This window comes from Hyalella azteca, unplaced genomic scaffold (genome assembly GCF_000764305.2).
Source record: "Hyalella azteca isolate HAZT.00-mixed unplaced genomic scaffold, Hazt_2.0.2 contig13932, whole genome shotgun sequence".
Lineage (NCBI taxonomy): Eukaryota > Metazoa > Arthropoda > Malacostraca > Amphipoda > Hyalellidae > Hyalella > Hyalella azteca.
Window position 1 is genome coordinate 9,044 of NW_025943836.1, and position 25,095 is coordinate 34,138.

At 38.1% G+C, this 25,095-nt stretch overlaps 2 protein-coding genes across 3 annotated transcripts; one reads left to right on the top strand and one right to left on the bottom strand.

Annotated features, from left to right (window-relative positions):
- Positions 1 to 497: 497 nt before the first annotated feature.
- Positions 498 to 17,045, top strand: LOC108671516. Of its 2 annotated transcripts, none has more exons than XM_018159071.2 (8): positions 498 to 543; positions 8,197 to 9,234; positions 9,784 to 9,916; positions 10,830 to 10,976; positions 11,427 to 11,580; positions 12,005 to 12,179; positions 12,521 to 12,700; positions 12,846 to 17,045. In XM_018159071.2, exons 2-8 carry the CDS (start codon positions 8,202 to 8,204, stop codon positions 16,508 to 16,510), a joined length of 5,487 nt encoding a protein of 1,828 aa, XP_018014560.1. In that variant the 5' UTR covers positions 498 to 543; positions 8,197 to 8,201; the 3' UTR covers positions 16,511 to 17,045. The 2 variants fall into 2 exon arrangements, with proteins under 2 accessions (XP_018014560.1, XP_018014559.1); XM_018159070.2 differs by lacking the exon at positions 498 to 543 and adding an exon at positions 1,086 to 1,161.
- A 2,948-nt stretch (positions 17,046 to 19,993) lies between these two features.
- On the bottom strand, positions 19,994 to 24,602 carry LOC108671517 (28S ribosomal protein S35, mitochondrial). Its single transcript, XM_018159072.1, has 7 exons — positions 24,457 to 24,602; positions 23,895 to 23,982; positions 23,465 to 23,679; positions 23,013 to 23,248; positions 21,569 to 21,748; positions 21,224 to 21,407; positions 19,994 to 20,604 (listed from the first exon to the last, which is right to left on the bottom strand). Exons 1-7 carry the CDS (start codon positions 24,593 to 24,595, stop codon positions 20,399 to 20,401), a joined length of 1,248 nt encoding a protein of 415 aa, XP_018014561.1. The 5' UTR covers positions 24,596 to 24,602; the 3' UTR covers positions 19,994 to 20,398.
- Positions 24,603 to 25,095: the final 493 nt, after the last annotated feature.

The window sequence follows — 25,095 nt, forward strand, 5'->3', positions numbered from 1 at the left end:
AGTCCTCATCTGTGAAGGCGCTGCTAAAGAACTGATTTAGAACGTTGGTCTTGGAAGATATCATTCGTTGATTTGTATTCAAACATTGTTAATTGGTTTCCCTCCGGAGTTTGCCAAATTATGCCCTCTAAAATGTTTGAAAAATCGCAATCTCAGGTACTATAAATAATCAAAGAAATGTTATAGATCAGTTCTATTATAGAGATTGTCTAGAATAGTTTCCACCCATTCATTCTGGGAAAGTGAAGTTTACATGAGTTACTGCTCGAGAAAAGTTGTTATATACGTGAATTGAGAAATTACGTGTGAATGAAAATAAAACAATAATCCGGGATGAATATTTTCAAGAAGAGGTGAAATTATTGAATTATTGAATCTCCTGAAATTATTTATTTAAATCTATCAATCATGAGCATCATTATAAAAATATTTACCTCTAAGTTACCGGTAAAATTCCATTTTCTTTTATTCCGAAAGCTATACTGCAAAAGCGCCGGAGAGGAATGGCGTAGCGTGCCTGCAGTGTGTACAGCAAACGTTTCGGTGAGGCATAACAGAATTATTTTAGCTGGCTGCCTTATCATAAATTTCTCAAAAGAGTCGTCAATTTCGTGCCAAACAATGTGCACAGCCCAGCACTTGTTTTGCTGATAGAGAAATGTAAAATGTTGGACCATCCTGATTAATTTAACCGAGGTTTCTAGTTCGTAAAAGATAAAATAGTTACACCTTTGTTTGTTGTCCTGGAGGTGTCTGTTATAAGTGAAATGTATTTTTTTTATAAATATTTACTTGTTGTTGTTGGTGCTCGATTTTGAATGTTAATGAAAATATACTTGTCAAAGTGATTTCGAAATTTAATGCGAGCCTTGTCCAATTCCAGCACAGTATCTCTGACCAAAACGTGCGTTGCTTGCAGCTCATGAGACCAATTCTTGTCTTAATGAAAAAATGTCATTATGACTTGATGTAATTTGGTATTAGTCAGTGCCACATGCATGTGGTAGCAACATTGTCGGTGTGAAAATATTCACGTTTTAAGCTGTGAGTCTGACTGTCTGAGTCTGTGAATATGAGTGATTGAAGCTACTCTGACATTTTTAGAGCTAGGTACAAAATTTTTACTAGGTATATAGTTAATGCCACTAAGCTTGCTAGGAGGTAAGTGCTAGCTTCTGGGCTGTTCCCCTGTTGCCTATGAAAACTATCTATTTCCTTTATTAATTTAACAGTCGAAGCAGAATTTAAATTAAGATCTACCTAAATAGGTAGCTTTGTTTATTTTATTGTTTTTTACCAAAAATCACAGAGCACCATTGTATTTTTGATTAGAACTTCCATACTTAATTCCATGGCATAGGTACGCCGTACCGAAGTACGGTAAGGTACCTTCCATTTTAAGGTTTCCTACTAGTTGTTTTCTACATGCAACGTGTGTCTGGTCATTTCTCGCCAAATTCTTGGTGTGTTGTTACATATCTTAATCTTATTAATAGTAGGGTAAACGCGGTATATTCCGACATCGTAGGTAATTCCGTCAACTCTCCAGCTTTTCCTTTATATTAAGCTTTGTTTTAGTTTCATGCGTTCATTGATGGTTGAAATGGTGACGTCATACATTTGCGTGTCGAAATACTGCAAAAACACTAGGTCTTGGTCATCTAGTGGGAAAATATTGAGATCCAAAGAGAGACAATGCATGCCACGTGGTCATGGTGAGATCATCGAAAAATGTGTCAAATTTGACAGTTGACATGGCTCTACCAAATAGTGAATAACTGTTTTTATAGGAAGAATATTATGGTTTGAGACTTTTATATACGTCTGTGAATATATTAGGAATCCTTTAAGTATACTTGTATTTGCTGATTTCAAGTCGTAAATAAATTAATAGATGATTAAGTTGAGATGTTGGATTTCGACACATGAAAACTAATTCCGACACAACTTGAATTGGACACTCACAGATTGTTCAAACTTCAAAGCTTTGTACAAAAATTGAAATTTGCTTAATTAAAAGCCTAATAGCTGTTAATTAAAACAAAGGCAACAGAACTTACGTAACGCATACGGTTTTTTATAGTTTTTCATTTCTCGATGCGTCCTTAATGTGTCGGAATATACCGCGTTTACCCTACAAGTGAAAAGTCCAAACTGGAGTGTATAATCATGCAGTGCAGCAGTTGGCTTGAAGCAGATGCCACCTGTGAAAGAGACAAACTGACAATTGACAAACAGTGGCAAAGCAGACTGCAGAGAGTTTTTTAGACTCTACCTCAAGTTCATTTTTGAGTCTTATAAGTAGACCAATAAAGTACCATGGATACCAGCATTGTCATACATAAGAAATTGATTTAAATCTTGAGAAAATTATGAAATTAAAAATGAACTAATTCTAAAAAATCTCTGGTTTGCCACTATGCTGACAAACTCAGACAAAGATATTCATGCTCTCAGAAGACTCAGATAATTTTAGCATTTGCCTTTGCCTAATTTCTATTGAGGAAACCTTGGGCAATTTAATTTAACTTTGCTTATTTTCTATTGAGGAAATTAAGAAATAATTATAAGTACCGTAAAATGGGGTAACTTAGACCGGCGGAGTAACTTAGACCACTTTTTGTTTTTTTAACAAAAACCCCCACAACTCAGAAACTATTTGACATAGAAAAATTTTGTCAATGGGCATTAAAGGCCTAATACTGAGGCTACATAACACGATAAGTGAAATTTTTTTCGCTGAGCAAGGAAAATGTGATCAATATTCTTTGTTTTTAATCAATTTTTTTCGTAATTGGAGCTTTTGCTAACTGAGGTTCTACCGTAAATGCGTTTTTGGAGGTGTCCCGACTAGCTCTGGGGGAGGTGGCCCAAGTAGCCCCGCCGTGCGGAAATGGCCGCCATTTTTTTTTTGTAATGAGATAGGCAAAATCTGCCAATTACGTTTTCAAGCCGACACCTGGGTGCAACTTTTATGTAAGTAAAATTTTTTGATACGGCGAATATTTTTTTTGCTACAGACCTTAGCAGAAGTAACTTTTCAAAACAGCATTTTTCACCATTTTTTTCAGGAATTTTTCAAAGCTAGTAAATTTTGTATTTTTCGACTGCCTTTATACTACATAGATAGGAAAAATGTTGACGTTTACGCCACTATATTTAGTTTTGCAATATTCCAATTAGTTTCGCTACTATAACAGTTTTACGCCGTGTCGGAGGTGCGTTCCGAGTTGCCCTGCCAGTCCCAAGTTGCCCCGGTTGATGGTACTCGAAATACAGGCAGGCAAGTATACTTGCCACCCGGCTATAAAAAAATCATGTCCAAGAGAAGAGATAACCAGAGTGGGTAGATATCTAAAGTACATGAATGGATTTGCCAATGGAATCTATGCATGTATTGCCCACTCAAAGTTCATTTTTTCTTGTTTTCACTCTGGTTCTCTGGTTTCTTTCTCTCAGATTTTCATGCACTCTGGGTGTACAGGAAAGTTGCACACACTGCATAAATAAATGGTACGGGCGCCACATTCATGGCACCTGTTGTACGGACTTTTGCCTTTGTAGGTCCAATGATGCTGACTGCTGTAATGCACTGTATTTACAACAGGCATCGAAACTGGACCTAGTTTACCTTAGGTTTCCCATCACCAGTTGCCGAGCAAAATCTAATAAGCTGATTTTCTTGTCATTTTTCCTAGAAATTCTCCATCCATTTACCACCTATGCATTCACAGTCCAAGCGAAAAAAGGCCACCCCCATTTCTTTGATCTTATTCTGCACAGTAATGCCAATACCTGTTGATCAAATAGGTCCACACCACCCATGTGCTGGTTATAGACGTAGATTGAGTGTGGTAGGTCAACATAAATGTTTCCTGGCCACTCAATTTCACCTTTTTGCTTTCTTTGCAGGATCTGCGCAAAGTTTGTTAGAGGCAACGCTTACCACTTTGTTGTCTTTCCACTTTACAACTGAGATGCAGCCTGTGAATGCTTCATCACTAGTTCCTCTTTCTTCTTTTTCCAAAATTGTTCTCTATTTTAGTGGGGCACCAGATAGGGGCACCAGATGTACTTTGATGGGGCACCTGATGTACACTTCCCTAAGAGTACAAGTAGCAGCGATTTTCCTCTGAGCAAGTTCCTCTAGTAATGAAACTGAACCAAAGAAATTGTCAAATACAACGTGCTGTGCAGCTTTCATATTCACTTTCTCAATCATTTCTAGCACAACGTTACCACCTAAACCAAAACCCCTATCCGAAATTCTGGAATGACTACCACAATATGGCCTAACATGCCGTAGAATCCAATCAGTCGTGCTGATTGCCCAAAGCTTGAACCCAAATCTCACTGGTTTTCCTCTAATATACTGCTTATCACCATGTCTTCCATAATATGGAACCATTGTTTCATCAATGCTGTAGTATTCACAACTTGTCTCATCTTTGATAGCATTGTTCAAGTGTTCAAAAAGCGGACGCACCTTGTAGAATCGATCATCATTCATTTTTGTATTATCGTTGAAGTGCAAGCATCTAATTATTTGATCAAAGGCATCCTGTCTCATTGCATTCATAACAAATTTATTTTGGGTGTCAGGTAACTCAGTCCAATACAGTCTTCTGTGAGGAACCTTATTGTACCCTGAGAGAATAAGAATGGCCAAAAATACCTTCGTGTTTTTGGCATTTACATCGCTACAACTTACAAAGGAATCCTTTCTGATGAGCGTAGTTTCTACTTTATTCACATAAAAATTCAATATAATCTTGTGTCCAAAATTGTTCCTCAAAAATCTCCAATGGATTTGTTTCAGCAGCATTGACTAAACTGTTCCTCAGGTGCATCGCTAAAATCTGGTACTAGATTTTCAATCTTGCTTTTATCTGTATGCCACGTGTAAATCACCCTTTTTCGATGTTTTGATCCAAGGCTGGTAGATGTTGAGGTTGGATTAGAGACAATCTGGAGTTGACCGTCATTTACAGATTCATTTAGAACATTAGCAAGCAAAATTCTCCCCGGAAGGTGCTCGGGATCGCACATAACTTCATCATCTGATGCATCACTGTCATGATCTGTTGCAGCTTCAGGCATTTCTTCTGGGGGCTCTATTGCTACTTTGACTTCAAATTGGTCGTCTGCATCTTCTTGCAATGAGAAGAAGTCATGAATTTCATCTAGAGACAACCTTGACTATGAGTTAAACAAATGAATACTAATTTTCCATCGGTATCTGGAAAAAAAGCGGTTCCCTACTTTTATATCCGAGTGGCAAGTACACTTGTCACATGTATTCACGTCACAATATAGTAGTCATATTATGTAAGAATCACAAAATTGCATATATATATCATTAGGACATTTTTTTAAGAAAACTGTTCTCTATAGTAGTGCGTTCTAACTAGCTGACACAAGTGACAACCTACATTTTTTTATGACATAGTAGCGCCATGGCTCACACCATCAAATTCCAAGGCCAACTGAGCAGGCATGCAGCGCCTGATGCTGCTGTTACCGTTCAGAATGCATTCGGTACTCGTCTTGTTACCGTGAGACTCCATTTCAAACCTCAACTTCCGTAGTTTCGGAGTAATTTCATTTTTTGCAAGTGGCAAGTGTACTTGCCAAGTGGCATTAATGGGTTAAAAACAGTACAAAAAATGAAATAATAGTATAAGATGAAGCAATTGTAGTCAACGTGTTGATACAGTGGAACTTTCCCTCACCAAGCCTTACAACCAAACCCTATTACAAACTATGGTATTGGAAATTGTGTTGTGCTGTATAACTGGTTTGCAGTACAACCCTGGTTATAGGTATGCCACTGTATTTTCTTCGAAGATGTTATTCTGCACTCTTATTGGATATCTCAAAATGTATAAATTGAATGCCAGTATTGTAGGAGCAACTCTTTCTTACATAGATTTCTTTCAATTACTTTTTCATGCTAGCAATTTGTCTTTTTAGGACTTTTTGTTTGAAGAAGCAATTCTTATGACCATAAAAAATCACTTGTTTGAGCTGATTGCATTTGGCTGTATTGATTAAAATTGTTAATAATAATTGTTATTGCTATGGGTATGGGGAGGTTAGACCTCATCTCCTGTCACAAACCTCATTATCAGTGACATTGACACGTTAAGTGTGGCATGACAGACGAGAGCTGTCAGATGGCCGAAAAAAAGCCAAGTCTTTGAATAAAAAAGCCTATAATTCCAAATATTCTGGTAAATTTGTAGGTCCCGGTGCAAAAATTAAATTTTTTTTCTTATGCACATTTTAAAATTAATGAGATAGTTATGCCATCAGGAATTTTTGTCAACAAATGCAATTGTAAAAAACTAAATTGCAGAATTTGTCTGGAAAAAAGACCCTGCCACCCACCGGTGGGTTGTGCTGTACTTAACGTGTTGGATATTCAATCATGAATATAATTGCTGGTAAATGTGTTGTGAAACAATAATTGAGTTATTTGACCTGGAATGGAATGAAAATTTGCCAGTTATGTTGAAAGTACAAGTAAAGTGGGCACCTTCTCAAGCTAGAGATTTCATGTAGGAAACAGGACATGAGAAATGTATCTGAGTTGCAAAAAATTAATGTATAATAATTGATGCAACAAAAGCCTATAAAATCCTTTTATTTAAGAAGTTTACTAGAACTGCAATCCTTTAGCATTAACCATCATTTAGCATCAAGCTTCATTTAGCATTCATGTGAACCTGTCCAAAATACAATTGTCTTGAAGTGGAGTAAACAGCAGAAAAATTTAGAGATCAATGTATTGAAGCAAATAAGCAACATACCATGGTACTGTAAAATGGGGTAACTTAGACCAGCAGGGTGACTTAGACCACTTTTCGTTTTTTTTAACAAAAACCCCCACAACTCAAAAACTATTTGACATAGAAAAATTTTGTCAATGGGCATTAAAGGCCTAATACTGAGGCTACATAACACAATAGAAAGATTTGAAAAGTTTGCATATATATATATGGTAATTTTAACTTAATTTCCAAGCCAGTCAATATTACCCCATCAGGGCGGCCATTAGGTAGTCACATTTCCCTCATTATGGGGTGGCGCCCCCATTTGCAAACTATGACACTTTCCTCAAGTTTGTCATTTGCATATGTAACTAGAAGAGTTCTACTACAATGCACCAAAACCTGGAGTTATTTGGAGTTATTTTACCAAAATATATAATTGATTTTACCACCCAGTCTAAGTTACCCCAAGAGCTGGGGTAACAAAGACCATCACTTTTTTTTGAAATTACATGAAGACTATGAGAGGCAGGAGCCAGCAATGGTGAGTGAAGCTAGAGTATAGACCTGTATTTTGCATGTTTCCATTCAAGTTTAATTTAGCTAGTAAAAAATTGAATATTTTTTTTGAAAAAATTGAATTGAATCACAAAAAAAAAAATAAATCATTTATAAAAAAAAGTGGTCTAAGTTACCCCATTTTACGGTATATACAATTGTAATTGTACTAATCACAGAAAACTTAGTTGATAGAAGTGTACCAATCAATTATTAGGACGCTTGAAATTTTAAATCAATTGAAGTAAATTCATACTAATAGTATGAAAACATTATGCAACTAATATTACTTAAATTGAAAGTGAGCATTTCTATATAGTGAAATGTGTGAAAATGAACAATGTATAAAACAATAATGAACATTGGCAGTGGATTGACACGTTGACTACGTATTGGTACATATGCGTACCACGAAATGTATTTCTGCAGGACGTAGTGGTACATAATTCAGGTTGCCTAAAATCGGCCAAATCCGAAAACAAAGAAGGCCAAAAAAGGCCAATAATTCAATGTATACTAGTTTATTTGTAGGTTCCGCTATAAAAATTCCATTTATTTTCTTTTTGCAGTATTTAAAATTTAATTAGGAAGTACCCCTATCATAAATTTTAGCCAGCCAATGCAATTGAGAAAAACTAAATCACGGAATATGTCTGGAAAAAATGACCGTCTGGCAACCCTGCTTAAAAAATGAACAAAAAATTAAATAATTGTACAAGATGAAGCAATCATAGTCAACGTGTTAACAGCTAGAATTGTCTATAACCTTGAAATTTTTGTTTGTTTGCCCAGAACTTCTTTTCAAGTTGAAATTCAAAATTTCTATTTTGCTTGAAATGTATCAGTAATTTTTTCATTATTCCAGAAGTCATGATGTCACTCGCAACTTCAAGTGGTTCAAAATTGGAGGAGATAAATGCAAAGAAATTGAAGCTTTGCAAAGAAATACAAGTAAAAATTACTAAATTCACTCCTCCCAAAGAATGGCAACATACTGCTAGTTTTTCCAGCAATAGCATTAATGATAATGAGTCAAACCCTGAGAACATTGAGAGAATTGTGTTGCCTCACTCTGCAAGTGGCAATGAAGTAGATGCCTGCAATAATGTAAATGGAGACATTAATGGTGAATTTTCTGGCAATGAAACTGGCAAAGGCAAAAGAACAAAGAATATACCCATCAAGTCTGTGAAAAATTCAATTCCTACAAGTCCCAGGAAAACTTCTACCAAGAATTCAAGGAACTCCTCTCACAGCCCTGCAGAGTCAGCTACTGCTATGAACAAAAGGGGGAAATCCCCAAAGAAAAAGGTTTCCAAGAATCACAATGTGACTGATATCCAAGCTCCTGAGAAGAGACAAGCTGACAAAAGTGAAGTGGGAGATGACATGCCACTTATCTGTTCTAGCATCTCCCCTGCAGTGAAGTCTGACAGTAATTATACTTCTGGTAATCCTAAGAAATCAACAAGAAAACGGAAACTTTCTGACATCAATGTATTTGCTGCTGAGCAACCACAGAATTCAGCTGTAGAAAAATCTACTGAGAGTAAAAACCGGACTCTTTTCCCAAGGAAAAGAGTTAATCGGTTGAAGCGAGAGAATGTGGAAGCTTCTATCAGTGCCAAAACCAGAAATTATGAAAGGTCTCCAACCAAGTCAATCTTGGTGTCCCGAGACCATGTGAAGTCTAAAGAGAAGACATTGCCATCAAAATTTTCCAAAGCCTTCAATGTTCAGGATAAAAAAGATGGAAATCCAACCAAGAAAAAGGTGAAGTTTGATTCTGCCATGTCCTCTGAACTGCTGGATTTCAGTGAAGATCATTCCATTGAGGCTCTCACTGAATTGGTCAGGCAAAAGAGAATACGACCTCCGTATGGACAACCTTATTCTGTTACGGGTAAGTCAAATGTTGTGCTAATTTTAAAATTTGTACTCTGTTCATAATATGAAACTGCAGTGGAAATAAAATCATTTCTATAACTGAGAAACTAATTAGTAATAATGTAACAAGTTTATTTTTAGAGAAAAAACTCAAATTAATGACTGCCATTAGCAACAAACTCCTTTGTATTTAGCATTTTTTATCTCCTTGCTTATGTCTGGAGTTTTTCTCACCATGCAATTTATCCTTGTGAAAAGATACATAGTTGAAGGTTCAGACTAATGAGTGATAGGTGAAATTTTTTCAGAAGTATATCAATCAACCTATTACAGTGCCAAGCAGTAATTGTTGGTCAATTGCGTGCGTCAATTTTTATATCTAAAAGAACCTTTTACTACTTTATTTGACTTAGAGCTTATCTCTATCAGACCAAACCAGACCATGATGCAATTGAAAACAAATTCAGAAAAATTGTGTGAAAATTTCATATGGAATCAGAATGTTCTTCCATCTATTAGTGCCAATGGGAATTCCATATAATTAAATTATTTATTGTGCTTCAAGGAACCTGGTACATTGCATCTGGTTACCTGAAGGATCTGGCTGCATTGCTGGAGGAGTTTGACAAGCAGCCAGATGCCCGTTTCAGCAGTTTTGCCGTGTGTTGGAGACAGATGTTATTCACTCAGATATTCAGGTAAATGTGTCCAAAAAATTTTGAGACTGTTCCTTGATATTTTTATTTGGAAGGGTATATTTAAAAAGAAAAAACTTTCAAGCACTGTGTGTAATATTTTGGTTGTGCAGATTACTAATTTTTATTGATCATATTTGTTTCATATTGGATCCAATGTCTCAAGAGTAATTTTTAAAACGTTTTTCTTAGCTTAGCTTTGCGTTTGTTTGTTTGTTGTTAAAATTGACAACAAAAATTAGCCCACTGATTGCTCCAGAGATCTGAAATTCAGCATGCAGGCTATTTTTGCCTAACAATTTCAGATACAATCATAAAAACTTGCAATTAGAGACCTAAATTAGCTTAATTGAGTAAAGTATATATATATATTATGACGTGCGGGCGCTGACGTTATAGACGAGCAGGCGCTGACGCTGCGTATCATCGATACGTACGTCAAGTCATGCTTTTTAGTCCGTGCAGCAAACACGTTTTTCTTGTGGACTAAAAAGTAGAAAATAAATTATGGCTCGCCCCAAAAACGTGGGTCAGGCTGTACGTTTACCATCAAATTTCCAAAATTCGTGTGTTGTGTGCTTTTCGCTTTAATCATAAATCTGCCCGACACACGTTTTTGGGGCGAGCCATAACTTATTTTTCTACTTTTTAGTCCACAAGAAAAACATGTTTTTTTTAATGATTTTTTTATTTTTACTTATCTAACTTAAATTTATGAAACTTTACTTATCTTGGCAATTCAAATCTACGGTACTCTTGGCTTCTGCCTTATTCTATTCAACATGTACTACCATTGTTTCAAAAAATTTCAAGTTCAATGTTGTGAGTTGGATTTTACTGCAAGTTGACCTCCAACATTGTATCGAATAATTGACAATTTTATCATCTGAGACTGAACCGAATATTATATTAACAGGGGTCGACAGTCTTTCAAAGAACTTTTGGAATTTTCTGAAGAAATAGTGGTGCTCACCAAGAAATTTCTTGAGAATATGCACTCGGATCGCAGGAGGCTTGGGGCATTCTACACCCTGTACAGTATTTACTACAAGCATCCTGTGAGGTGAGCAAATGTATTGTCTGCACTCATGACTAACTATTTAAAAATTATTTTGTGGGATACCTTGAGATTAAGTGCAGTCCTGTTTACAAAATTGAATATGATTTGGATTTTGAATATGATTTGGATTCCTGATATTAGGATTTTATGAAAAGACACAAGCCCATTTTCAACCTAAGCTTGCATTCTTTATTGTTGCATAGTTGGTTGTTCATTTGCATCAAGTTTCAAGGCAATTTGTAATAATTTTTCTGATTTTATGTTAGTTTGTATTATTATTCTGCATGTCTGATCTGTTGGATGGGCTAAAAATCATTCTGTTCTGCAATGCTCAATTATCGTCATATTTGGTCACATTTCAGTGAAGTGTGTGTCTGTGTGTGATAAGTTGGTTTATGAAACTACATTTGTTTTACACTTGACAAGAATATTTGCTTGTAATGTTCTATCCAGGCACGAGTTCTTCCTGCGCTTCACTGTGAAGCAGTACAAGGACCTGGTGGACCTTGTGCTTCGTCAGCCCCACTACACCAATCCTGACCCCGCCAGGATCTTAATAAAGCTCCATGTTGACTGTGCCATTCTGCAAACAGCCTCTGAAAACGAGGTTAATTCCTATAAGATAATGTCCTGTCCAAAATACAGTGAATTAAGAAGCATTATAAAGGCAGAAATTTTTAAATTAACTTCTGACTTATTTTTTTAATTTGGAACAAGGTTAATTTTTTTATTAATCACGGCTGCGTACATTTTATGGTGAATATATGTATTTGCACATGCCGTAAACTGGTTAATAATTGACGGTGACTGGTAAATCTTGAAGTAAAAACTTCAGAATATAATGTAAAAAAAATTTAAGCTCACTTTCATTACTGAGACGCCAATCGTCAATATAGACTTGAAGTTTTGTAGTCTAGGTTCTTATCTGATATCAATGACTGAGAAGTATTTGGAACTTCAGTCGAGTTTGTTCTGAAATATCAATGGTTGTTAAGTGAATTGTGTATTTGATGCGCAATGAACTTCTGCAGCTGTGCATAGGACTGCACACAGCGTACAACAGCAGCAGCGTGTGTGTTGAGTACGGCTACCTACGTCTGGCGCAGTCCTCTAACGTGCCGCTCGCCGTGCAAGACTTGAGCACAGACATGAAGCTTGTCACTGAGTACCATCGAGTCAAGACGGCTGCCTCCCAAGCAACTCAGGGTTAGTAAAACTAATTTGATTTATACTCTATTGTGAAGTTAAGAGTTGCTGCAAATTGAATCATTCTGACAGGCTTTATTTTCAGCTCAATTCCTTGTAAAATGGTGGGAGAAATCGGAGAAAATGAAGTTTTTAATTATAAATTTTATATGGTGCTCATCAAATTAAATAAATTGACAAAGTTTGACTAGTGCAGATTTTTTTGTTTTAATTCAGATCAAACCTTAAGCTTTACACATGCGGGAGAATACATGCCCGTAAGAAAACGTTATTACCCATTTTTTTAATGTTTTTACACTAATTAAAAAAATTGTAATGCTAATTTTATATTTTACATCAAGATGGGGCAAACAACAGTGGGCCAGACCGAGCGCTGAGTATATTCAGCCCCAGCTGCTGCGAGGAGGTGAAGCAGGAGCTGCTGCAGCTGGAGGACTACACCTTGACGCTACTGAGCTTCAAGGGCCAGCACGCTGTACACGCGCGTCCCGAGCTCCACTCGGACCCCATGCTTGCTTTAGGTGAGTGACACCGAGCTAACTATGGCTTAGAATAGGAAAGTGGTGGATAAATGTCAGAAGAAATGACTAGTCGTCGATTTTACACGAGTCACATTACAATTTTGCGTTCTGATCTCTGTGAACTATAAAATATTTTTTTCCACAGGTGAAAAACGTTATGCCATTCAACAACGAGCCACATCTATTACTGCGGCAGAAAAATATGCTAGGAAGCATGAGCAGACACAAGAGAACGAGGAAAGTGTGACAGACAATCCAAGTGTAGCAGACAATCCATTGGATGTGGTTCTTGCTCAGCAACGTGTTTGTGTTTCTTCCAAGCCTACTTTGTTTGTCCGGAAACTGGCAATTGAAGACAGCACCGAGGATGACGAAAATTCGGTATCGGATTTGAGTAAAATTCCTCCCTCAGCTTATGGTTTCAAAGGACCCTGGCAGCCGTCACTTGGCCAGTCTGTGGTCAAAAGACGTCGCGGACGTAACCCGACTTACTTGAACACCAGGGACAGGTCCCTACCTCACATGCCTATTGCTGCAGCCGAAATCTCCCTCAATGCCAGGCAGAGGAAGGATAGAATTAAGTTGAAACAGGCTCTTAGGGGAAAAGTAGACCTTTCCCTTGATGTAAAGGCGCTGCCAGCTCAATTGGAAAAATCTGCTATGGGAACTCCAACAATTTTAACGCAAGACGTTAAAGGGTTTCACTCAGTGGATGATGATTCCTTTGAAGAAAATGGCTGCTTCACTGCTTTAGAGCTCTGTGACCTTGGAGAAACTGTAGGACCTCATGATGAAAATACCAGTGATAACGAACAGGAAAACAACAGCACTGTTTCTTCCGAAAGGGGTCGTAAAAATCCGTCGCTACTTGAAATAACCCTGCAGATGCTGGTGAATGGTAAGCGCGTGACAAATAATATAAAAGCCAATATGAGTATTGAGATGTTTGAGTTCATCAAACGAGATCCCGAACAAATCAAAAGGCTTATGGACAAGATATCACTGATGACCCTACCCAGGTTGCGAGCTGTTCATGGCCAGAATGTTGATGTTAGGGACATGCAGATCATAAAAGCCCAGCGATGTCAGCCTGAATCAGTAAAACCTCAAGACTTCATAACTGGCAATCAACCTTTTGTGAAAAGCGGCAAATGCAACATCAGGATGCGTATGAGAATGATGGAGAGATTCAATCAGAAAACTCCAGTTGCTGCCAAGGTGGAGCAGATCGAGGAAATGACTCGAACGAAAGCACAGTTGGTTCCAATTGTTGTGGGCAACGAGCTTCGGTACATTCAATGCGGGGCTGATGATCCTAACGAGTCTTTGCCATCTACACCCAGAGCGTGGCAGACTAACAGTGTACTGAGGTCGCACAACTGCAACTGGAACAGGGCGAAGAGAATTGGACCGGATTTCAAAACTTTCAAGTATGAACTGAATGCATCGAATGAAAACCAGACTAAAGTTAAAGCTATTACAGAGGAATGGCCAATCGTTGGTAAGACAGAAATCAAGAGAATCATCAAGAAAGAAAATGATCCGCAGCCGTGCAGTCTAGTAAAAAGCTTAACTACTGGTTGCAGTTACGTCACTGTTGGCAAACCCAAACAGATAAATGAAGAGCCTGTTTCGCATAAGAGATCTACGGCAAGAAATACTCCGAAACGTAAACCTGTTGCTTCTGATGTAAAATCTTCTGCTATCAACCTAAAGAGAAAGAATGAATCTTGTATTTCAAACAAGAAAAAATCAGATTCACCAAAGAAGAAAACCAACGAAAAAGCTTCAACATCGGCAAATAACAAGTCGATTGTCATGAAGAATCTCTCTGAGCAGAGTAGAGCTAAGCCGGATTTGAAGTCAAAAACTCGGACTAAGCAACCAAAAAAATCTACATCACGTAATTCCAAAAATCGGCAACCAATTTCCAAGTTGTCATCGCACAGAAAACAGACTGGAGTAGTTGTACCTGACTCCAAACCAGAGATGAAGGCCATCAAACCCGTTCACTCTTGGCACACACCTCAAAACCCTACAGATTCAGTCAATTTCAACGCAAGAATTCCCTGGTCCAACAAGGTTGAGCCGCACACAGAATCTGACACCAACTGTAATGAAGAAACGATGCAATCAGGAAACTGGCCAGATTCTTTGCTGCTGAGTCCGGAAACAGAGCGATCTCTGGCTGCTATGAGTAACGGAAGTGAAAAGACTGAGATTGACGTGAAGGAAGGACTCACTGAGCTCGTTAATCGGTCCAATAAAAATAGAAGTGCTCGGTCGAACGTATTCGAGGAGTCAGTAAATGAGTTATCGAACGACTGGGAAATGGAGTCAGCATGTGATACGTCTGCGCAGGGAGATAACAAACCAGTCACGAACAGTGAGGATATATTCCATGAAGGAAACATCACCAGGTTAGAAGAAGAGAAATCTCCTACAGATCCGCTTAGCCACGAATCGAACGGTGTCGTAGACGACTACGACTCGCCTATAGATCCTGGTACCGAGAACGAATGCATTTCTGATTACATGCCTCAGAACGGTGACAATGTAACCGACGCTCAACTCGTCGATCAGTTGCAGCAAAATGGCGTGAGTGTCATGACGTTGCCTGAAAATGTGAGCAACATAAACTCTCCATATTTACAGCCAGCAATGACCAGAGTTGTCCCACAAACCACACCTCAGTTTCAATCTTCGTTTACCCTTCCCAAAAATAACACTCATTTGGCTGGTACTACTTGCCAACCTTCCAATGTTTCACCCATGCTTTCATTTAACGAGCCTGCACTTAGCCAGTCGCAGCAAGGCTTCCCATCTCCATCAGGACCCTTACTGCTGCCCCCTGCACCTGTGCAACAGGCTTTCTTCGCTCCTCCTAACCAATCGTACATTCGAGCAAATACGCATGATGGGGCTCAGGTGATTTTGCCGTACAACACTTTCTTTTCCATCGTAGAACCCGATGGCTCTGAGACAAATGCCACAGAACTTCACTTCAATAACAGCGCAAACCCGATAATGATTCGTTCTCAGCCTGTCATCCAATCCACGATTCCTTTCATAAGTGACCCTAGTGGATTGTCCTACATTAGCAGTGAGCCTTACGGCAATTTTTGCTCACCATCTCTACCTGCTTTGACTGCTCATGGATTTGTTTCCAGTTCAATAATTTCCGGGACTCAACCCTATACGTTCGGCACTACAATGAATAATACGTTTTCTGTTGCGCGGTCACCAATCAAGAGCAGCGTCATGACATCACACTCCATGCAGCCAAGATGCAGTCTCAGTACCAGTGACTTGGAGCCAGCAGGTGCGTTACGATCGAGCCCTCTTAAAAATGTTAAGAGCAGACTAAGCAGTACCATCTCTTCTGATTCAGTTTCCTGTCTTGAATCATGTCCTAGTTCTGCGAGTGAGGCAACAATTGTTTCACCAACAACAATGGCCGACTACTCCAGGATGCGTTGCAATGAGGAAAGAACGGCTAATATTGCAAAACCTATCATAACCAAAACCTCATCATGTGGTGAAAGCCACAAATCTCAGCCTCTGTTGCCTCCCACGCCTGTTATCAGTAACGGAACAAGTTCACTCGAAGTCACCAAGTCTGCCGGGAAAAAGACAGTTTGCTCATTCCTCCTCTCGAACAAATTCAAGAAACTTGGCAGTGTCCTCGGCGTGGCTGCGAAGGGCAGCGCGTCAGGAAAGCCTCTGCCCTCAACAAAACCTCGCGTGAGTTTCTTCAGAAGAGGCTCCCTGATGAAGTCACCACAGGTCATCAGTGATGCAAACCCGTGATGTAAACTATACACATGAGTCGCGCAAAACTTACACCATTATTACGTAAATGTGTTCTCAACTTTTACGTAGAGTTTTGGGCTTTTTCTAGTAAGTACTCTTAATTTAAATTAAATTTGTGAACTAACGTGATAGCAAAGGCTTGCGTGCATCCGCGCTCATGATTTGTTTGCTTTTTTCCACAGAAGTCATTTTCGTTCAGAAATGTTCATTATTCTGGTCTAAAGTAGGTTTTTATGATTCGAGAAATACATCAAGCGAAGGAAGATACGTTAATTGCTTGAAGCTAAGTTTGCGTTCTACGTCTGATAGAAATAAGCATATTGCAACTTCAATACTTTTGGTTGCCGTCAAATGTACTCTGAAACGTACGCCTACGCAATCGGATTGCATGAAAATCCGACCTATTAGTTTTCGACGCACGAGTCAGTAGAAAAAAAAACTCTCAATATTGGAATGCTGTTTTGCAGACAATACACAAATACTTTTCTATTTTTTAAAGCTTTTCTATATTATTTATTTTTATTTGCTTTTATTTTTTAATGCTTCTATCTATAATGTTTTTTCTATTTTTTTTCATAGAATAGTTTTTGAAATGCTGATTTTCTGACGAACTGTAATAAGCATAATATTTTGTCACCTATTGCTTCAGAGAATAACGCATGATTATTTATGTCGGTTTAGCATTATTTGATAGTTTGTTCTTATTAATTAATGCTTATAACTTGGCAAACAGACGAAATACTAAGAGATTCACGGAAACTTCCTGTTTTGTATATCGCGAACAGCAGCCAGATGTAGAAGAAGGGCAGAGAAATTTTTTGATAAGCTACAAGGTCCTGAGGTTTTGTGTCCCGCCTAGTTAGTTGTCACTATGCATTGTACAAGTGAGCAGCGTGCATTTGCTGTCGTGGCGTACTTTTCTAATGACCGTTCCATTGTCGCTACTCAACGAGCATTGCGTACTCGGTTTCGTATTCGTCTATCAGGTCGGGTTCCTGATCGGAAATCGATTGTTTTGTGGGTGAACACATTTAGGGCAAGTTATCTTAAATCAATTGTTTACAGTGATTGTCCAAAGATCCCACCTCATCTGAAGAACAACATACGCCAAGCCATCGCCAACATACGTCCCGTCAATAAGCTTCAGCAAGTTGAACGAAACTTCATAAATCAACTAACTGGACGTTGAAGGTCGTAAGAAGAATAATTCTTGGACCTTTATATTTGTATTTACCCAAATCTTGAACCTCAGACGAGGTTAGAACAAGTAAATATTGAGACGGGGAGAAGGAGAAGCTGACCTTTCTGTTCACGTGCTTCCACACAAAGGCGCCCCAGACAGTCGGTATCATGGGTTTTCAAGTGCGCCAGACGTGCTGCCAGTGTTGCCACGGGACACCACCTGACATCCCCAAATGGCGGAACCAATCCTGCGAAACTTACATTAATTCCATAGGTTTGAACTTTAATCCTACACGGAAGTGCTTAATATTAATAGTAAATATAATCGTTGTAAGTCCTAAAACTCGGATTTCCCTGCCACTGCGCTTTTCTTCAATCATTTAAATCAGCAGGGCCTCCGTACTGGCGGTTATTGCTATCCGACTCTTAACAAATATTATCAATGGATTCTACCATATAGGAGTAGACTTCTTTTTGGACGCGTCCGCCGTCCCGGTCTCCCTTAGGCGGATTAGTTCCTGTTGCTTTTCGTTCACATATATGGGCCTCTTTCAGACGCTCGATGGAAATTCTCTTGGTCTCAGCATTGTTATCTACGCCGAAGTTTTTTCTAGCTGTTTCTCAATTAATTTGAATGGTCACTGATATGGTGTTAAAAGTGAGCACTTATTTTAGCTCGTTTTGTTTCGTGTGCCTTCGTCTAGTGCAATCGTCCTGCTGATACTTCATTAAAATTTATTTTGGATATTTTTTGAGGCTAATTTCTGAACGGTTTGACTTGTAAAACTTCAGTCGTGTCCCTTGAGGATCGGTCCTGAAAAAAGAATGTTCCCGTAACAGCCGCTGACTGGGAAAATTCAAAATCGTTCGGAAGTGTACGCATGCCAAGTCGATATGGGTTTTCAAGTACGATAGACGTGATGCCACTCGGCACCACAATGTGTTTAAACTGAGGCCTCATTTGCCCGATGTCATCTTTAAATCTAAGGGATACACGAATTCAGGTACTGTATTTTTCAATGAAATGTATATCGTAATAATGTCTTTATTAGTTCTTTTTTTATTGGGCTTTCTAATTAGGAAGTTTCCGTGAATCACATGTATTTCTTCCTTAAGTTCTTTCCTCTTGAGGCCCTCTTTACGTTATCAGGTTCAGATGTCCAGAACCCCGCCGTAACTGCCTTCACTCTGACGAATATGTTGTTGAAAAAACCTAGGTAATTTTCTCATTTGGCTCTTTACTTTATTTACATGGTATGATGAAAGTATACGAAATATTACGTATCGGGCATTCTTCCAAATCATACTTCATCTTGCTTGCATGCTTCTACATCGAACCAGTTCGTGCTTTGGACTTCAATAGTATTAAGGTTGCCTCATAAGTTTAAATTAACTTCAAAAAGCCCATGCTTGATCAATGTTTGCTTAGTGTGTCATGTCTTGCATTGATTTACCACTTAGGACCATATAAACTTTTGTACTGGTTTAGTTTACTGGAGGAATACGATGGATTTGTGTTCCACTTGCTGTTTCGCTGACAAAATTCGTGGTTATGTGTGGTCGACTGCTGTTTTACTGCGTTATTATACACTTGAATGTGCATAGCTCACCTTCCTTGTTCTTGTGATTTATGTCATAATAATAATTCGTGTTGACTAGTAAAAAAAAGATATCAAGACGTTGTAAGGATACACGGCCATGTACTTCCGTTTATTTCTGCTTAAAAAAATTTTGAGGAGCATAAAATTACTTTCTAAATTAAATACCAATCTTTTTACAAGTTACCATCTTGCTTCAGATAGTAGAATTTGTTAACAAACGATGATTTGGGCTGAATCGGAAGTTCCGAAATAAAATTTGTTCACCGAGCAATTTAGCGCGATTGCAGTAAACTCCTACAACCAAATGTTGCAAAATTAAGAAACCCAAACGGAAAATAGCACAGAGTTTTGACGATGACTGGTATCAAGATTTAGGCGTCATTCGCTAGCAGGAAGTACCGATATCTGATGGAAATTGCCAGAATTAGTAAAGAGTTATCTTGCTTCCAAAATTATCATCGTATTGTTGCACCAGCGCGCTTTCAACTCTTGCACAGCTGTTGTTAGCTAAAACTGGATCAACTTGATAGTAACTTCGGACGCCTCGACAATAAATTCATTCCATTTTGTGAAGGAATAATTTCAATTCCGGTAGTTGATTCGAAAATAACGCGCGGTTAGTTATCAATTTACACTGCATTCTGTCGCATTTCGCTCATATTGGTTGACTTCGAGCAGGTTAAATGATTATTCCAGGGTTAGTCATGATTATGTACATTCAAGATTGACATTTACGTAATTGAATAAATATGTTGTCTGAACCGTCTCATTATTCCTGATGTGATACTTCAGAGAATGCGAATGAAGTTCTTTTTCAGCATGGACTATTTCACATCAAAGTAGTCGATTATCATTAAACCATGTGCTCAAGAAACATGACTTCATATACAAATCCGACAATAGCAGCTATATTGAGGGTATGATGTTTTATTATTTGTTGAAAGTGTCTAATATTTAGTTAGAATTTGCGCTTGATTTTGAAATTTAGTAGCCACCTGAACATGTTCTGAAAGAGTAAATCCCCAAATTCGATCTTGCTAACCTCCCAAAACCATTAATAATAATATATTAATATAAAATGAAAAATTCATTTACGGCGGGTTTACCGAGGTATTTTAGGATACCAGCCGCAGTTCTGCCATTTAACATTGATTCTTTCGAAGTAAGTTTTGACGGAAATGTCAGGTAAGTTGAGGTCATTGTCGATGCTGTGGTTGTGGTGGCTGACAGCGTCGTGCACGCGCTCGCTGATGCCGAGGAGGTTGAGAACGCTCTCGCCGTACTCGGTTACACTAGCGTCCGTTTCGCCTGCACATGATGTGGTGGTTTCAACGTTACTCTTCAGAAGCAATCATCAAGAAATTAAGAGCAGAGAAAATGCCACGTTAATTCATTGCCGCTTTTTAGGCAAGTATTAGAGATTGATTAAATTGAAGTCTTGTCCCTAATTACACATACAGCTTTCCGCTTAGAATTATTAAGTAATAGATTATTGTGTTTTTTTGCCCGCTTATTCAGCATTTAGGTTTTAATTTATTCCATGTTAAGCGTTTCCATTGGTTACATTCGTTTCTTTTAATTTTGAACAGGTGATGAGCCGGTCTCCGAAACGTTTTCAATGAAGATATCTTGAATATACTTGGCTTTTTTTCTTTTTTAAATTCTTGCTTAATTTTCGATTAAGATTGAAAATAATTGATACAAATAAAAGCAAAAATGAGTCAAAAACTATCTGAAAATAAGACAATGAGTTTGTCTTCACTTAAGGAACCAGTGGACTTCTATAAGTTAATGCCTACCACAAAAATTTTGGATTATAAAAATAAGGACATTTAAGTTGGTACGAAGAGTTTACAAATCTTTCCGTTTGCACAACTCTAAAGCATTGATAGGAGTATTTTCCACTTTCTAATGTTAATAAATTCACCTCCATTGAGGAGGCCATTCAGAGCTTCCTTGTATCGCTGTTCTTGCTGCTCAGTGACCGGAGCGACGCCCGCTAGCGCCTGCCGTTCCCGCAGAGCAGCTACGGCCGCCTCGCTGCTGCTGCCGCTGTACTCGAATGATTCGTGGTCCTGGCGCGGCTTTTCGTGCTCCCACGCCTCTTTGGTCTAACACACACACAAATAAACTCAATCCAGACTGGAAATTATAACCGTTCACTTCATACGCTGAGCATGTTACTTCTTTAATTAACATATAAACTCCACTAAAATATTTCAATTGAATGGCAGAGAAAGTGAGCATAGAAGCAGCAAAATTTTAACGTTACCTGCGCCTCAGCAAGCATGACAGTGAGAAGGTACATGCAGTAGTCCAGATTTTGAGAGTACAAGGGGCAGCGGTCGCCCGTGAGGGTGATAGTATGGCTGGCTCGGTCGTACCGATCACCCACTAGCCGCAGTAGCTTGTCGTAGCTGTGGGCATCAAGCTGCAAGTCCTCTAAACGAACCTGATGAGACACAAATATGTTAACACTCAAGTACTGTATACTGTGTAGCTGTGGAAATATCGCACTTACACAATATCAAACAATTGCGAACAATTGTCTTATGGTATATCCAATTGATTGTCAAATGATACGGAATTAGTCATGGTGGGGCAACAAGGAAACAAATTGGTATCCATCAAATGAAATTGTTCTTCAACATTTGCCAGTACTAAAAGGCAGTAGAAAGAAATAGAACTTAATTGTCGATTGTTAGTAAAATTTCATCTTCAGTTGTTCAGAACAAAATTAAGGAAGTTTGAAAGCTTCTAAATATGTCCAGTTTGATGCATAGCTAAAGACTGTTGCAAGATTGGTAGTATTAATTCGTACAAATTGTGAATTGTTTTCAAATAATTTTAACCCATTCTTCAGTTGAACTCATCTTTAACCCTCGTTCAGCTAAACCAAGTTTAACCCTCTTTTGACCTATTTTAACCCTCTCCAAACGTACACTCGGCCAGAGGTCGGAAATAAGGTACCGTAAACGGTGAGTCGTCAGAGAAAATCACATTTGTCCACTGCTCTGGCCACCAATTCTGGAGGTTTTTACGCCATTCTGATCGCTTTAAAGCATTTGTGTACGAGAACGGGAATTTTTTTAAGCGCAGATCTTTTTTAAAATCAAGAATTTTGCAACTCCCGACAAAAAATTTTTAAGTAAACTGGGTTCTGTAGGTGTGGAATGTGGTTCACTACAATTATAAGATCCAGTCTCTTTTGATTATGCCTAATACTTGGTTTTAGAGACCGACGACCTCTCTCACACAACTTCGACTTTTGGCCAGAACTGGGCTTTGGTGAGGACGGATTTTCCTTCTCTTTCAAAAGTATGTAGTCATTACTTTTGCGACAGTGTCTCTTGACACATCAATAATTCGGGAAGTTTATGTCACACTAGCGCCTGCCATAAGAGCACCAACAATTTGGCCTCTGTGAAACTCGGACAGGCTTGCCATTTATATTAGGTTTTAGCCACAAAATTTTCAAAGAAAAATCTATAAAAGCATAAAATATCAATTAGCAGCAATAATCCATTGAAAATATTAACAATAAACATTAAATAGGTTAAATTTGTATTGTTTAAAACGAGTTAAATAATTATGATCTCAAAATGTTTGGCGTTTCCCTTATTTTGTCCAACCCCAGTATATAGAGTTCAGTATTCACGGAGAAATAGCCGAAAATGGAGTAACGAAAGTGATTGCCATCACTGAAGGAATTGCACCTTAACAACAGCAACCCTGGCTCGCTCGTCTCTGATAGAGGGCCCACTGTAGAGGTAGCTGGTTTTGGTGACACTCATAGGGAAGTAGCCAGGGTCTGTGAAGACCACGTCAGGGTCAGGGCTGAAGCCTGGAAGTTTCGTTTTTGATTTCTTCTTAGGGTTGGGGTCAGGATTTTGGGTGTCCTCAGTTAACGCTGATGCATATGACACACCTTCTGGCCATGGGCTACAGTACTCTGAAATAAAAGAAGTAGATGTATTGCCTTAGCAATGGCCTGTAAATTAAAATGAACTAAAATAACGGAGAGAAATTTGTAAGAAATGACTCCGTAATGGCAAAATAATTCTAGTGTTTGAACACATTCTCACTGGAAGCCCAGAGAATATTTTCAAATTTACAAGTTAGATGTAGCAAGCTCTGGTTGATTATGGTAATACGAGTAAAATCTCACTTTGGATGGCAGCGCAATGCCTCTCAACAGCAGGAGGTGTCAAGTGCAAAAAATTGGGGATCTTCATGAGCTCTGCATTGGCCCACTTGTCTGGAGTTGGTCGATTTGAGGGAGGCATCCCCATGCGGATGGGCAGAGGCACAGTTGCAGGCTTGAAGGAATGACTGGTAGGCCACACGTTGGTCCAGTCTTGGTCTGGCTTCATAGTTGCAGACCTACAGCAGTGTAAAGAAGAGAAATTTCTTGGATGTGATTTTTAGAATAAAACATTGAATATTTTCATTAATATTCTCTAAGGGCTCCAAAGTTTGTGCTTTATGCCCAATTTAAAACAAACTTCATTTAAATCAAGTTTTAAAAAATAGTACATATCTACATTGCAGATCTCTGAATATATTTCTAGATGTACAATAATCTAAAAAATTCTTACCTTGGAGGCAATTCTTGTGCCATTTTTTGCTTTCTTCTTGAAAAAGCTTTCTTCTCATGAGCCCAGAGTTGAAGTGGTGGAAAATCTTCTGTAGAAGTTATAACTATAGATTAGACAACTATGAAGTCAGATAATTTTTATCTTTGTTGCTTCCACAAACCAACATGTCAGGAATTCAAAATTACAAAACAACAATTTAAACCAACAATAACTCTCAAGAGAATCTTTTCAATGAACATAAATACAGAAACACAATACATTAAATAGGAAAGTGGTTAAGGATGAATCTAGGGGAGGTTAAGACCACGATTTTCTCAAACCAGTCATAAACAAACACCTTCAGTCACAACCAGCCAGCTCATGGTTCCAACACTATAAATATACTGATAAATAAGTCAGTATTATTAAAAGTATAGTTTTGAATGCTCATGACAGATATGAACACAAGAACTAGAAAAATATACCCAGACAATAGCTGCCAGCAAAAATATTTTGGATGCATTACTTCTCTTAAGGTTAAAAGGAATAATTAAAAGGCAAACCTTGACTATAAATTACTTGCCTCCAGAAAATGAATCATTATGGTCTTCTGTTGGAGCTTTGCTGCAGAAGCCTACATATGAAAGCCTCAGCAAGGTTACATTAGGAATTGACAATAAGCCTTTATGACTTAAATTTGCTACAAGTTTATTCCCAAACATAGTAATCCTGAAACAAACATAAATAACATATTAATATGAAAGGGCTATAGTGAACACAATGAATGAGTCAAGAAGTGATTAAAGATATAAGATAGAGATATATGCCTCATGTATCCTGTCTGTCAGTGGAGTAGCCATAAGAAATCTAGAAGATAAAAGACATGAGAAGTTTAAAAACTCATGATGGAAGAGTAAATTATTCTTGAGCCATGTTTCATTTTCTGTGTTGACAGAAGTAAGTTGGTAGGTCAATATTGACAAAATCCTATATAAACATGAAAAATTCACATGACGCATATAAAGATGTGTTCAAATTTTTAAACAATTTCCCATCATTTAAATACCAATGAGGATCAAATCTATTTATTGGGAAATCAAATTTGCTATTACCCAAACATGGAGAGGGACATCTTCAATCTTCAGTTGCTCACTGCAATTACAATTTGCCACATGCCATAAAAAAACTTGGGTATTATCTAATTATTTTGTGTGGTATGAAA

Coding starts and splice junctions, on each gene's coding strand:
- LOC108671517 (XM_018159072.1), bottom strand. CDS start 24,595: ATGTTTGGGAATAAACTTGTAGCAAATTTAAGTCATAAAGGCTTATTG. Junction 21,749..23,012: donor CCAGGGTTGCTGTTGTTAAG/GTGCAATTCCTT, acceptor GTGTCTCATCAG/GTTCGTTTAGAGGACTTGCA. Junction 21,408..21,568: donor TCATGCTTGCTGAGGCGCAG/GTAACGTTAAAA, acceptor TGTGTGTGTTAG/ACCAAAGAGGCGTGGGAGCA.
- LOC108671516 (XM_018159070.2), top strand. CDS start 1,140: ATGCCACTAAGCTTGCTAGGAG. Junction 9,235..9,783: donor ACAACCTTATTCTGTTACGG/GTAAGTCAAATG, acceptor TTGTGCTTCAAG/GAACCTGGTACATTGCATCT. Junction 12,180..12,520: donor TGCCTCCCAAGCAACTCAGG/GTTAGTAAAACT, acceptor TTTTACATCAAG/ATGGGGCAAACAACAGTGGG.